This window comes from Chenopodium album, chromosome 23 (assembly GCF_948465745.1).
Source record: "Chenopodium album chromosome 23, dcCheAlbu1.1, whole genome shotgun sequence".
In the NCBI taxonomy this organism is placed as follows: domain Eukaryota; kingdom Viridiplantae; phylum Streptophyta; class Magnoliopsida; order Caryophyllales; family Amaranthaceae; genus Chenopodium; species Chenopodium album.
Window position 1 is genome coordinate 2,643,259 of NC_137856.1, and position 15,048 is coordinate 2,658,306.

Sequence of the window (15,048 nt, forward strand, 5' to 3'; positions counted from 1 at the left end):
AGTGATGACTGCAGAATGCGGAGTAACTTCATTAGAGTTACAGTTGTGACTCGAGGTCTGCTGCAAGGTTTCTTCAACATTGAATGGGGCCGAGAACAGCAAGTTGATGAAGTCATCTTCATCTTCTGGTAGCTGATGTGGCATTGTTGGTAGTGTCATTTTTAGAGTTGAATGACTGTAGTTGGTTTCAGATTGTAAATCAGATTGAGATGCTGCAATTAAGTGAGGAAACTCAGTGAGAAATTCACAATTCAGTGTACCATTATTGTTAACAAACATATTCTAATTACTATACATTTCAAAAATTATTGCATCAAAAACAGGGCAAATTCTATCTACAAATTCAATTTACCATTTCATATTATTTTATTTGGTGCAAGAACTGTGATTTGCTATCAAAAAACAATAAGGATATACTTTAATTATCAAATTGTCAAAGAAAACCAAGCAAGATCAGTGTTCCATGTGTTAAATTCGGTACAAAATGCCGAAGTTTCTACTATTGAAAATGAAATTAAATGAAGAGAAAGAGTTCTACATACACTAATATAGACATGCTTATATGAGATTTATTTTTCAATTATGTCATACATTTTAGGGAAAACGTAGAGATTGTCCAATTTTTCGCCGAATTTATAAACGTGTTATCAAACAAGGAACAATATTCCATGACAAGAACTCCCAAGATTTTTTTTGGGAAAAAAAACTTGCAAAATTGATAAATGTACGTCTCTGTTATCTACTAATTGAAGAACTTGAATTAAGAAACAAGATTAATAATGATACCCACAAAATTTATAAGACATTTCAGTCATTAAATTATTTATCTACTGGAATATAAATAAAAATAAAAATAAATCCTAGAAAACAGAGCATCAATGGTGAAATTAAATGATGATGAAATTTAACGAATTTAATGGGTTTTGATAAAAAAAAATATTAAGGGTAAATAAAAAGCAGACGTTTTGATTCAAAAACAAAGAAAGATAATGGGTTTCATACAGATTCTTGATTGATAATTTACACATGAAGAAATTGAGAAAAACAGAGGATTTCATCCTCCAAAATTCATAAAGTTCTTGAAGAATTAGCTTGTATACAGGGTAACAATGGAGTTTAGCGCATACGCAACGATTCGAAAGAGAAGGAATACATTACCGATTAACGAAGGTGACCGTTATTTTCTTACTTGGAGGAGAAGTAGGAAGAAGATGAAGTGCCAAGTGATGTAATAATAAATTGGAGGGAAGGGGTCTAAAATTAAACAGCAGGGTCGTATTTAAACTACTACGTATATCTCAATCTCATTTACTCTGTACTTCATTACTTCTTATGATTATTCATGGAGGTTGCGGAATTTGGTTAAAGTTTTGAGGTTGGTATCTAAGACCTAACATTGATTATCGTCCATTATTTTGCTTTTATGGTGATCCGAATAAGAATATTAGTATGTCAATTTCTAATCACTACTCTTAAACGACGGATACGATACTTTATCAAATGTCACATAGTAATATCGAACACACATCGTATCACTCAATCAAATAGTTGCTAAAAAAAGTACTTTTTTCAAAAGCTTAGTGAAGAAGTACTTCATAATCCTTAAATAATTTCAAAAGTAATGTATCTTTCATTTTATTCGAATTTCAAAGTAGTTAAGATTGATATTTTCTACTAAAATTGTGAAACAAAATTTTGTTTCATCAAAAATAACTTTAGATCTTTCAATAAAAGGTTTTATAGATAGAAGAAGGAAAAAAAAAAAAAAAAAAAAAAAAAAAAAAAAAAAAAAACACTTTAGGCATAAACATTTGTTATCATAATTAATTTATAGTGGGAATAATTCTAATATGATGTTGACTTGTGGCAAAAAAGGACAAAATGAAGTAATTAACAAATTACATTCTCCACATTATTGTAGATGTCAGCTAAATTAATTGGTTAAAGTATTAAGGGGTGATATTCAAGACATAAGATTGAATCCCGTCTATATCATTGTCCTTACAGCTCTCTCTTAAAATAAATAAATCATAGTCCGTATATATGTATAATTGTTGTATTCTTGTATTAATATAAAAACTTCTGAAATTAAAGTTGGTACAACATTACAATGATTGATGTTGAATTAATGACAATTACATTTGGGGAGCATCAATAGAAAGAAAACTAAACATGACCATATCACGAGTCTTCCCTTTCTGAATACAATACTTTCTCAAAACACCCTCTTTCACAAACCCAGCCTTTTCTAGCACCCTTTGTGACCCCTTATTCTCTACATCCACAAGAGCCTCTAGCCTCTCCAACTCCGGCCGCTCCTCGAATATCGTACGCCCCACCGCCTTCACCGCCCACGTAGCGATCCCTCGGCCCCAATACTTGGATGCCAAGACATAACCCAACTCCCCCCTACACTTATCATTTCCAGTGTTACAAGTAACAGAAATAGCACCAACTGCCCTGTTATTAAGACATATCACCCTATAATAAGGATGGTTTAGGACAACGTTGTTTATGTACTCGATAGCTTGGTCCTTAGAAGTGTAGGTATCCCATCTACAAAATTGTGTCACTTGATCATCTGATGCCCATACCATCAGATCATCTACATCAGTTGTGGGATCCAACGGTCGAATCGAAAGGTTGCATTGGTTGAGTTGATCATCTTGCTTAGCCATTTTCTTCAAAATATGAAAGTTTGATATTGAGTGAGTTTGATATTGGGATCACACTAGCTATAACATTTCCTTACTATATATACACAAAAAAATCATTAGATGAGGAAGCTACAAAGAAGATAGGTGTGTGATTTAATATTTGTGAGTGGTCAATATTGGTGTTCACTGGCCGACTTAATTGACTTAGACTGTGAGTCAGCTCTATGTCTTTTACTGGCTGCCCAATCATGTAAGCAAGAGTATCCCTCTAATCCCAATCATCTTCGTCTGAAATTAGTTGTCACAATTTCTCATGAATTTCGAATAATATACTTTATGTAACTGTTTTAACACTAAAATTATGGTAAATACAACTAATGTTTACTACTGTAATATTTTTAAAAGTACAGGAATTTTTGTAAAAAAAAACACGTGACTAATTTTTTTTTTTTTATGCACGTACATGAATTAATGTTGTCATAAATGCTCATGTTTAAAGTTTCTCACTCTTCAAACGAAAGATTTCAAAGGAAACAAACAAAAGAAGCACGAGTAATAAACTACAAAAACAATACCAATTAGAAACAATATACTTTTGTTAAAACTATTATAATCACATTGATGACAAGTTTAAACCACCATAGTCAATTAAGGGGTATACATGAATACATGATGCATGTCCTAGTTTTATTTAGAAGCAAAGTGATTGATCTACCTTATAATGTGTATATTTACATCAAGTATTTACTTTTTATATTGGCATATTATTCACAAGATAGAAACAAGGCAGTAATATCCTATAATAGCCTCAAGGCCCTCAACCAGCAGCAGAATTCATCAATCTGGTGGAACACACTCCCAGGTGCCATACTTAGAGCTGAAAGTTTCTCCTCCAAGACCAAGGATATAGTCGGAAATAACAGATCGAGCACTATCATTCCAAGCTCGAGCAATGTCTTCTAGTCCTAGTAAATCATCAAGAACTCTACTGCACCTGTCAAATATAGCTCTTGCCTTCTCTGTCAACTCTTTAGTCTCTTCACTGAAACAGAATGGCCAATTTGAGTTTAATTCATCGAAACCCAACCTCATTAATCAACATGACAAACGGAAGTAGTCACTTACCAGCATCCGTCAGGTACCTTGTCTAAGATCTTAAGAGGAGTGTTAGGGTAGTTAGAAGGAACAAGAATCTTGATTGAAAGAGTCAACATCTGCAAGTTAAATATGAAAACCATCATAAGTGTGGTCGGCTATATGAACCATTAGTGATTATTCCGTATAGCAAAAACCATGATCAAAGCACAGCAGTGAGCGAAGAATGAAGTAACATACTGATTCATATTGTCTCAAAAAACTTCCACTGCTGGACACAGGTTTATAGGTACATTTGATGACAGTCTCGTTACTAGAATCAGAATCACAATCTACTTTTAGCACTGTCTCAATAAGTCTGTCGTTTGTTTGTCTGATTTCATCCATTAAATCGTTGTTGACCTGCAAAAAGTTGAGAGATTATGAAAGAGCATAAGCACGCGCTTCTTAGAGATTACAGACATTTATAAGGCCTCAAAACTCTAGTTCAAAGATGATTTTGCTGTAGAGAACATACATCTTGTCTATGACTAAAAACAATACTATTTGCTCATGCTAAATTATGCTGCAGGAAAGTGTATTATACCTCCTCTCTCAACTTTTTTCTGCAGGAACCATAATCATCCAAGGCCGACACAACCCCTCTCACTGAATTTATTTCACGTTTCATTTGTTTACAGGATGTGTATCCATTGTCAGTACTACTATATGCTGGTGAATCAACATCATATGCATACGCGGGCAAGTTATCCACAGCACTCATGGCCGAGGCAATGTCATCCATGGACCTCATCAGAGCTTCCTTAGAAATACGCTGCACCTGATAGGTAAAGAAAGATGTTACACTTGATTACACATTGGCTCTTCCCTATCTTATTAAACAGAATGTTGTTAAGAAGTGATTAAGTAAAGCATAAATCACAGGGTGCTTTACAGGTGAACAATGAAAACAGAATTGGAAGACATACTGCTTGAACTAAGCAATCAATAGGCCGCTTTGCACGATGTGGAAGTTGGTTATTTTCTGGGCCACTGGAATCAGAAGGCAAGGGAGAAGCTAATATCCCAGGTGCTTCAATGTCAAGATCATTGTCTTGTACCTCAGTCTCACATTGAGCATTGCTTGCTTGAAAGTTTGTTGGCGAAAAAGACATAGCAGGCTTCGCAATTTCCTTTGGTACAGAAGTTGGTGTAATAGGAGGTGAAGGTGAATCAACTGTAATGACTATGGGCTTAGGATGTGACATTTCTCTTTCCATTTCTGGCAGCTTCTGTGGCTTCCTTGTTCGCGGAATTTCTGTAGTTTGGTTCATACTTGTAATCTGATTTTAGTGTGGATTTTGTTTCAAATTGAGATGCTGGAATAAGCAGTAGGAAGCTCTCATCAGAACTTAGCATAGCTTATGAGTTAATACTTTGAACTTATCTAAACTCAAGGTCAAACCAAAATTAGAAAAAAGCACAATACAAGCAAGATCAATCTACAAATGTAGATTGTGTTAACTAAGTTTACTCATGGCTAATTTAGTATATTGCACTAAAATTCAATACAGGATCAGCAGTTCAGCACAGCACAACTATCAGTACACGCAGGCAGGAGCGCGCACACACACACACACAGTCAAGAGCAAAAAGTGAATAGCAACTCACTAAATTGTGAAAGGTTTAGATACTAAAGGAAAGGAATTATATGATAAATGACCCCAAAAACTGAGAACAATAATACATTATGCAATCAAGCATTATAGAGTCATGGCGTTTTTGTCTGCAGTGTCCTCAGGATCCTGCTGCAAGGTTTTTTCAACAATGAATGGGGGCGATAACAGGAAGTCGATGTAGATCAAGTCATCTACATCTTCTGGCAGCTGATGTGGCGTTGTTGGTTTGTCATTTTTAGACTTTAAATGACTGAAATTGGTTCAGATTGTAATTCAAATTAAGATGCTGTAATTAAGTGAGAAAAATCAAGTCAGAAATTCATAATTCAGTGTACCATTATTTTTTAAAAAAAAATATATATCTATATTCTATTTTTTGGCAAAGAAAACCAAGCAAAATCAGTGTTCCATGAGTTAAATTTGGTACAAAATGCTGAAATTTCAACTAAAGAAATTGAAATTAAAAGAAGAAAAAGAGTTCTACATTTCTACATACATTAATATAGACGTACTTTTAGAAGTATTTTTTTCAATTATTTCCTACATTCTATAGAAAACATAGAGATTGTCCAATTATTCGCCAAAATTATAAACGTGTCATCTAACAAGCAACAATATCAACAAAATCTCCCAAGAATTTTTGTAAAAAAAAACTTACAAGATTGATAATCGAACGTCTCTGTTACCTACTAATTGAAGAACTTGAATCAAGAAACAAGATTAACAATGATACCCACAAAAAATTATCAATGGTGAAATTAAATGATAATGATGAAGGAATTAAACAAATTCAATGGGGTTAAATAGAATAATATTATGCATTAGGAAAAACAGAGGTTTCAATTCAATAACAAAGAAATCTAATGGGTTTCATCCAGATTCTTGATTGATAGTTTACACATGAAGAAATTGAGAAAAACAGAGGTTCCAATTCAATAACAAAGAAATCTAATGGGTTTCATCCATATTCTTGATTGACAGTTTACACATGAAGAAATTAAGAAAAACAGAGGTTTCAATTTAATAACAAAGAAATCTAATGGGTTTTATCCAGATTCTTGATTGATATTTTACACATGAAGAAATTGAGAAAAACAGAGGGTTTCATCCAAAAATAATCAGTTGTTGAAGAATAAGCTTGTCTATAGGGTAACAATGGAGTTTAGCAGATGCGCGAAGAATCGAAAGAGAAGGAACACAGTACCTGTTAGCAAAGGAGAACGTCAATCTGTCACTAGAAGAAGGAAGAAGATGAAGTGCCAAGAACTGTAAGAAGAAATTGGAGGGAAGGGGTTTTAAATAGCAGGGTCGTATTTAAACTACTTTGTACATCTCATTCTCACTTACTTGGTATTTTATTCATTTTTTTTTTTTTGGTGTTTAGAGAGCCACAAGGCCGGAAGGTGAGAATCGATCCCAGGATCTCTTGGGACCGGGAGGGAAACTCTAACCACTTGAGCTATCCTTCACTCTCACTTGGTATTTTATTCATCAACACTATGAACCGTGGCTAAAGTAATGAAGTTGGTATCTAAGACGCTCTAACATCGATAATCATCCACATTTTTCAATTTATGATGACCCGATTAAGAAAGTTCGTATGTCAATCTCTAATTACTACTCTTAAATAATGCTTTGCCGAATGTCAAATAGTTGGAGAAATGGCTATCGGACACACCGTGTATCACTCAATCCAATAGTTACCAAAAAAATTTGTACTTTTTCCAAAGGTTTAGTGATGTAGTTAATTTCAAAAGTAATGCATGTCCTAGTTTTATTTAAAAGCAAGTAATGAAATACCTTATTATTATTATATGTTCCTTTTTTTCTAATTTTTATATACACTCGGGTATACCGTACACCAAACTAACCTAAAGTTAGTTTTTGTTCTTCATTGATGATAAAATGAAAAACAATTATCAAAAGAGAACATATACTTATAGGTGTACGGTACACCCGGGTGTATATAACAACCTCTTAACGTATTTACCATAAAGTACTTTATATTTATATTGGCATTATCACAAGATATGGACAAGGCAGTAATATCCTAATAGCCTCAACCGAGCATCAGAAATTCAGAATGAGAGTTCCTCACTTATGTTTTCCTACTATATATATCACTTAGATTTTCATCAAACTGCTGAAACACACTCCCAGGTGCCATACTTAGAGCTGAAAGATTCTCCTCCAAGACCAAGGGTAAAGTCAGAAATAACAGATCGAGCGCTATCATCCCAAGCTCGAGCCATGTCTCCTAGTCCTAGCGACAGAAGGCCTCTAATGCACCTGTCAAATCTAGCTCTTGCCTTCTCCGTCAAATCTTTAGTCTCTTTACTGGAACAGAATGGCAAATTTGAGTTTAATTTATCGAAACCCAACCTCATTAGTCATTATATACATCTCAAGCATGACTTGTAAAAAGTAGGTAAGAAATAGAAACTGAAATATTCACTCACCAGCATCCATCAGGTTGCCTGTCTAAGATCTTAAGAGCAGTATTAGGGTAGTACGAAGGAACAAGAATCTCGATTGAAAGAGTCAACATCTGCAAGTTAAATATGAAAACGATGATCGAATAAGTATGTTATTAAATACAAGAGCAAAGCACAGCTGTGAGTGGAGAATGAAAGAACATACTGATTCCACAATTCCAAAAAGTCTCTTAAAACTTCCACTGCAGGACACAGGTTTATAGGTACATTTGATGATGGTCTCGTCGTTACTAAAATCAAAATCACAATCTACTTTTAGCACTGTCTCAATAAGCCTCTGGTTGGTTTGTCTAATTTCTTCCATTAAATCATTATTGACCTGCACAAAGTTGAGATATTATGAAAGAGCATAAGCATGCCGTTCTTACAGATTTATTTTTTCATGCTTTCTAAGAACGTATATCAAAATTTCACTCTTCCAATCAGTAAAATATACAACATACAGACATTTATAAGACCTCATAACTCTAGTTCAAAGATGACTTTGCTGTAGAGACATGATCTTATCTATGACTAAAAACAATACTATTTGCTCATACTAAATTGTGCTGCAGGAAAGTGTATCATACCTTGCAGGAACCATAATTATCCAAGGCCGACACAACCCCTCTCACTGAATCTATGTCACGTTTCATTTTTTTACGGGATGTGTATCCATCGCCAGTACTAGAAAATACTGATGGTGAATCAACATCATTTGCATACGTGGGCAAATTATTCACAGCACTCATGGCTGAGGCAATGTCATCCATGGAACTCCTCAGAGCTTCCTTAGAAATACGCTGCACCTGATAGAAAAAGAAAGAAATATATGAAAAGATAAATATATATCCACCAGGTTTTTCACTAAATACCACTGCACAAGGCATATTCTACATAGTCATCCAAACCCCTAACGAGTATAAATTTTTTTTACTTGATCACTCCTTAATTTTCAATTTTGGATGTTACACTTGACTACACATTCCAAGATAAAAGTTTTTTTGGCAGACACAAACCATATAAATACAGCTAATTAATCAACAATATATCTTGCTTTCCAGACATTGGCAAGCAGATTGTAGGCAGGGGTTACTAGCAACCTAGGAACCTTTATAGTGATACTACTAAATCCTGCACATTTATTAGTACTACATCATCAGATGAACACTTTCTCAACCTTGCAACTTTGCAAGCAAGTCAACAATGATTTAGCACTCAATGAAGATAAGAATTTCTGATTCTACTTGGCTCTTCCACATCTTATTAAACAGAATGTTGTTAAGAAGTGATTAAGTAAAGCATAAATCAAAGGGTGCTTTACAACAGAACAAGAATTGGAAGACATACTGCTTGTATTAGGCGCTCAAAAGGCCGCTTTGCAAAATGTAGAAGTTGGTTGTTTTCTGGGCCACTGGAATCAGAAGGCAAGGGAGAAGCTAATACCCCTGGTTCTATAAAGTCAAGATCCCTGTCTTGTACCTCAGTCTCACATTGAGCTTTGCTTGCTTGAAACTTCGTAGGAGAACCAGACATAGCAGGCTTCCCAATTTCCTTCGGTGCAGAAGTTAGTGTAATTGGAGTTGAAGGTGAATCAACTGTAATGATTATGGGCTTAGGATGTGACATTTCTCTATGATCCAAGACAATTGATGCAGTTTTTTCCTTCTCAGGTTGTGCAGAATAACTTTGGGGTGGTTTAGCAGACATAAGGCAGGTACCAGATGATTGCTGACAAGAAGTCCTGGAAGTGGCTTTTGTCATTGGTGGGAACATTGAATTCATGAAATCATCTTTCTTTTCTGGCAGCTTTTGTGGCTTCATTGTTCGCAGAAGTTCTGTAGTCTGGTTCACACTTGTAATTTGATTTTGTTGTGGATTTTTTTCCACATTAAGATGCTGGAATTAGCATGGAAGCTTGTATCAGAACTCAGCATAGCTTATGAGTAAACACTTCTAACTCATCTAAAATCAATGTCATAATAAAGATTGGAGAAAAAGTATAATACAAGCAAAATCAATCTACGAATGTAGACTTGATAACTAAGTATACTTATTGCTCATTTAGTATATTGCACTAAATTTACTGTGCATGAAAATGGATGGGAGATAGAACCACATGAGATATTTATGTAATCACCACAGCACAAATTTCAGTATTGCTTCTGAATGTATTTCCTCGTGAGTGGCTTGTGTCAACACACACACACACACACAAAAATGAGAACAATAAAACATTATGCAATCAAGCATTATAGACTCACAACATTTTTGTCTGCAGTGTTCTCAGGACCCTGGAGCTGCAGGCTCTTCATATCCACCCGATTTGTTGCATGTACAGAATTATAAAGAGGTGGATGTAGAGCACCTGGTTGTGAATGTGAAGACCCATCCTCTGGCCTCTGTGACATGGGATTTCTAATCAGGGTGGTGTTCACTAATGGCGTCGTTTGCACATTGTTCACAAGAATCTGTCCATGAGAGGATTGTGATGCTTGATTCCCGGAAGAAGAAGTACTCTTCTTACTTAATGAATTGAAGTACTGTATAATTTGATTCAAATACTGATACACTATTTCTTTGGAGATGCGTAACAATTCACTTTCTGGAATGTGTAAAAACTTGATCATCTGTTTAATCACATCCCTGGCACGTTTAACTGTTTCAAGTTGCTTTGCATTCTGTCCCTGTATCACAGAATTCACATTCAAGTAATAGATAATCAACAAGGTTCTTCAGCAATTGTTTGAGCAAGGGAAAGTGTAAGCCAAAATTTTTTTAAAAAATACAGAATATATTTACTACCAGATACCTGAAAACACTGTTCCTCAGCTCTCTTTAGTAATTTATTTAGCTCAGGTAAGTACGTTGACCTAGCACGTTGATACTGCAATGTGTCCAGCAAAACTCATTGATAATGTTTGATAAATGATGACATAACCACTATAGGATGAGAGGTATGTATATTGCATAATATAATATCAAAAGTTTATCTAGCCTTCATGGCAATATAACAATCTACTGCCTTCAGCAGATGTCTGGGAATACTTTTTTCCAATTTCACAAGATTTTTTTCCAAATTATTCCCCTTCACCGACTACATAACAGGAGTAATCCTTCAAATTACAAAATTGTTTGATTTTTTAAAAAAATATATTTAATTGAAGATTGTTTGAAAACGAGGGGAATTCATTCCGTTAAAAACTGTAAGAAAATACAAAGTATATTATCTAGGAAGATTCAAAGTCTTCGACAAACAAAGTTAAAGGGAAAACACTGAAATATGCAGCAACTCAGGGGTTATCCTGATCCATGATAGAAATAAACCCATAATGATTAAAAAAAGTTCAGACCTGGTCAGTTAGAAGCTTCCAATCACCTGCATTGATATTGCCAGCATCAGGAAAGGACACAAATGCTGAAGAGGCAATGATTTTAAAATAGAAAAAGTTACAGCTTAAGATATTGGGACAATTGAGGGGACAACAAATTATAGACTAAACCAATATACAAAATTCACAGTTTTCAGAGCATGTAAAAGAAAGTACAAAAGTTAATTATGCTGAAATCTTAAGTAATAAACAAAATACTTCTTTAACCAACTAATTATAAAGATTGTATTGATTAAATGAGGAAAAAAATTAATAATAAAAAAATCCAATACAAGCAGACTTGGAACCTGGAAGGGATTCGTGCAAAAAAGTTGATTATTTATTACTCACTTATTTAAAAAAATGCATATTGATGAACATGAGTACAATTAGCTTAAGCAGTATCATGATGACAAAAAACAGAATTCAGTCTTTAATCAGTAACTTATTCTGTTTATGAACTCTTTATAAGTTCTAAGGTAGTAACCTTTTCACATAAAACAGACACATTAAACATTTCACACCTATTGTGAGTTGTTAAGCATAATATTTGACCGATAAACTGACATTGTTCTTGATGCAAACAGAAGTTACAGAGAAGGCAGCATAATATTCAGAAATATGATTGGTATAATCGATAACTCTCACTGTACATATTCCTCCACAAATAAACAACACACACAAAAAAAAAAAAAAAAAAAAAAAAAAATATATATATATATATGATGTGATTCATAATATTCTTACCTGATGCAGCTTTTGCACTTGTCATCTGTGACTTAGAATTGTGCTTATTCTTACCAACTAAGGTTTGAGAATGAAGATAAGTACTTGGCGTGTGAGATCCCTGTAGCCTAGCATCAGGAAACTGAATACTCCGCTCATGTGAGCTGACCGGCAGACTTAAGATTTGTGATGGTTGTTGGCTGAATACTACACGGTTTTGTTCTTTCATTGAGCAATACTGTTGAGCAGATGGAAGAGCATTATGATTCCCAAATCGATGATCTTGTTGTAACTGGTTTAAATCTGGTGGTATAATTAGATAGTTTTGTTGCATAACTGATGATGCTGGCATAGGTGTTTGCAACACCTGTGGTTCATTTTGAAGCAATTTGTGGCGTTGTTGAAGTGAACAACTGCCACTGAGGTTATTTTGAGAATAATTGGAGTCGACAGCTTGCCTCTGTATTGGTGTATTCAACAGCTGATTCCCTAGGTGATAATGATCATGAGCGAAACCAACTTTACTTTAAAATCCACTAAGATAAATTTAAAACAGTACTTTTCAATGTCCATTGCTACATTGGCTTATTTATCAAATATCTAGCATATAGTTAACTACTTTTTGTTTTTGTAACAAATGTTGTTTACTACATAACTATATATTTTTAAAGTGTAAATGATTAGATAAGACTGGCTGACATAATGTGTGATACAATGTAAAATTATAATACTTTGTATGAAATTGATGGAGATACACAAGATCACATATTATAGAAAAATACTGGACAAGTTTCTGTCAAAAGTCCAAATTAGAGCAAATACTGCCCAAAAGTTGTTAAAAGCCACATATTAAGCTCCAAGTGAGAACTGGCCCGAAGGTGAAGGATGTGAAGGAGAGTACGAAACAACACTATAACAAAATGACTTGATCCATTTCTGGTTGGAAGATTAAGATAAATTGTGCACTTCATTATGCCAAGTCCAAATGAACAATTGTTGACTTCTGGTACGGCGCAACCGTGCCAGCCTTCTAAAGCAGCTTTCTCAGAGATCAAGGATGTTTATGTTTTACCCTCCTTCCTCAATGCACAATTATGACATGTTCGGACCATTTCTCATTCATGATTCATCAGTTACGAAAGTCAATAGTGAAAAGTTACTTCAATTTTAATTATCAGTTTTATGGAAAGTTATTGAGGAATTTATGATGGACTTGTTGCATGAGTCTATGGTGATTTATAACCCTTCATCATGCAACATAGCAACTTTTGGGTTGTAAAACTCATGTTTTTGGCTCTATCTGATAAAAATGTTAATTTATGAGAATGTGAGACACTTTATTTAATGAGTCATGTTGGCTCCATAGATGAGTATGAAGAATACTTGGATTAAATCCATAGCAACTAATCTTTAAATTTATATGTTACTGTGGTCGTCTTTAAATTTAATCCTTCATTCCTTCTCAAATATAGGTCTATAGTTACAATAATTTTGTACATGTTCTACACGTAATCAAGCACAACGCGATGAAACACACATCAACAAACTACCAAAAATTATGTGAATCGACTAATCCTCTTACCTGTTGTTGGTGCTGCCACAGCATCAAAAAGTTTGTTTTTTTCCACCAAGTTCAATTTTTGTAGCACCTTAGCTAAATAATCATCCTGCAAACAACCAAAGATTGTAGGCATAACTTAGAACCAAAACCTATTTCTATTATCAAAACTCGGTTTGTTGAAAGTACACCTAAACGAGTAAAGAACTTCACGCACCTTAGAGATTGAACCAACGTACAACTAAAAGGCTACAGCTGAACAATAAAAGGGCCTAATCATACACAGATACAATCAAAGAACAAAACTCCTCTAAGGCTTCTAGATGCTTATCTTTAGAATCATATGTTTCATCAATCATTTTATGCATCCTTTTACAAATGCCAATAATTACTTCGGATCGGTTCATGCAAATCTTTTAAGATAAAGAAATGTCCAAAGTGTCCAAACCATCATTAACTTCATCAAGTTAATTGACATTGTAATTTGAACTATCCAAATGACAACTAAATCCGAACGAAAGGAGTATAAAGGGGCAATTAACTTGCACTCTTCATCAATGTCCACCAGTTCTATGAATATCGTCGGATACACGAGAATTGTCATAATTGACTACTACATAGGATTACTTTAGGGGTGATTAAGCTCAGTAATAAAGATATACAATCATAAGTTCAAAAGGATCAAGATCATTGAAGACTGTAGTAATTTGATGAAGGTAATATTACCTTGTTTGTTGCTTTATTGAACAACTTTTCCTCTAATCTCACTGCTATGTCGTTAATTGTGCTGAGAACTACTGGGTTTTCTGAATTCTGGGCAAATTCCTTAAATTTCTTGATGATCCTATTTTTTAAAAGAAATACATTATATTAAAATTAAAATCAATAAACATATAAAAAGAACACATTTTAGGGAAAACCCAAATACAGAAATAGCAAATAATCAATTAAAATTAAAAATTGACAATATCATTCATCCAAAAAAAAATGAAATAAAAATGTAGTAACTCAAAAAATAATCGAAATTTAGAAAAGTTGATAGGAAATTTACACATTATTGAGCACATTCTTGCGAAAGGTGACATCTAATCCATTCTTCTGATTAAGGGTTTCCATTGAATTGGCCAATTACACTGCAAAAAAAATGAATTAATTAAGTAACAAAATATAAATTAGAAAATAAATGGAAATTATGAAATTAATAGAAGTATATAGTTTGAATAAAATAAAATAAAAAAAGGAATAACTTGATGATGAAGCGGAATTGTATTTACTCGATGAGCTAGCTAAAGCTAAAATTTGCAATATTCATGGAGGATGTAATATATGGACGTTTAACATCAGCAGTTATAACTCTATATAGAAGTTGTAAAGAGTAAAGACTAAAGAGGGTAAGAGCAACTCTAATGGCAAGCTAATTGTCAAATTAGTTTGTCATGCCACGTAAGCTTTTAAGCTAATTATCTTTGTAGCTAGTTTGAGTCCCGATGGCTAGCTATTAGCTTATTA

The 15,048-nt window shown here is 33.9% G+C and overlaps 3 protein-coding genes across 3 annotated transcripts in view; all 3 read right to left on the reverse strand.

The window, feature by feature from the left end:
* The window catches only part of LOC145608728 (uncharacterized), a 159,315-nt gene extending 156,573 nt beyond the window's left edge, over positions 1 to 2,742 (reverse strand). The window contains exon 1 of the mRNA XM_081664333.1: positions 2,105 to 2,742. Within this exon, the coding sequence (XP_081520459.1) occupies positions 2,136 to 2,678 (543 nt within the window). The 5' untranslated portion in view covers positions 2,679 to 2,742 and the 3' untranslated portion in view covers positions 2,105 to 2,135. The remainder of the gene's footprint in view (positions 1 to 2,104) is intronic.
* Positions 2,743 to 7,362: 4,620 nt separating this feature from the next.
* On the reverse strand, positions 7,363 to 8,687 carry LOC145606624 (mediator of RNA polymerase II transcription subunit 15a-like). The gene is made up of 4 exons (XM_081662432.1): positions 8,475 to 8,687; positions 8,051 to 8,224; positions 7,870 to 7,958; positions 7,363 to 7,747 (listed from the first exon to the last, which is right to left on the reverse strand). The coding sequence occupies exons 1-4, from the start codon at positions 8,655 to 8,657 to the stop codon at positions 7,546 to 7,548; spliced, it is 648 nt and encodes a 215-aa protein (XP_081518558.1). The 5' UTR covers positions 8,658 to 8,687; the 3' UTR covers positions 7,363 to 7,545.
* A 517-nt stretch (positions 8,688 to 9,204) lies between these two features.
* On the reverse strand, positions 9,205 to 14,683 carry LOC145609587 (uncharacterized). The gene is made up of 8 exons (XM_081665040.1): positions 14,591 to 14,683; positions 14,266 to 14,383; positions 13,564 to 13,648; positions 12,003 to 12,470; positions 11,238 to 11,263; positions 10,697 to 10,771; positions 10,149 to 10,571; positions 9,205 to 9,783 (listed from the first exon to the last, which is right to left on the reverse strand). Exons 1-8 carry the CDS (start codon positions 14,653 to 14,655, stop codon positions 9,205 to 9,207), a joined length of 1,839 nt encoding a protein of 612 aa, XP_081521166.1. The 5' UTR covers positions 14,656 to 14,683.
* Positions 14,684 to 15,048: the final 365 nt, after the last annotated feature.

Excerpts from the sequence above, each read along its gene's own strand:
- LOC145606624 (XM_081662432.1), bottom strand. The coding sequence starts at position 8,657 with ATGGATGACATTGCCTCAGCCATGAGTGCTGTGAATAATTTGCCCACG. Across the intron at positions 7,959-8,050 it reads TTTTTGGAATTGTGGAATCA|ATGTTGACTCTTTCAATCGA; the intron begins GTATGTTCTTTC and ends TTTAACTTGCAG. Across the intron at positions 7,748-7,869 it reads AGGCAACCTGATGGATGCTG|TAAAGAGACTAAAGATTTGA; the intron begins GTGAGTGAATAT and ends ATTCTGTTCCAG.
- LOC145609587 (XM_081665040.1), bottom strand. The coding sequence starts at position 14,655 with ATGGAAACCCTTAATCAGAAGAATGGATTAGATGTCACCTTTCGCAAG. Across the intron at positions 11,264-12,002 it reads AAGTGCAAAAGCTGCATCAG|GTGATTGGAAGCTTCTAACT; the intron begins GTAAGAATATTA and ends ATATCAATGCAG. Across the intron at positions 10,772-11,237 it reads GGAAGCTTCTAACTGACCAG|TATCAACGTGCTAGGTCAAC; the intron begins GTCTGAACTTTT and ends GACACATTGCAG.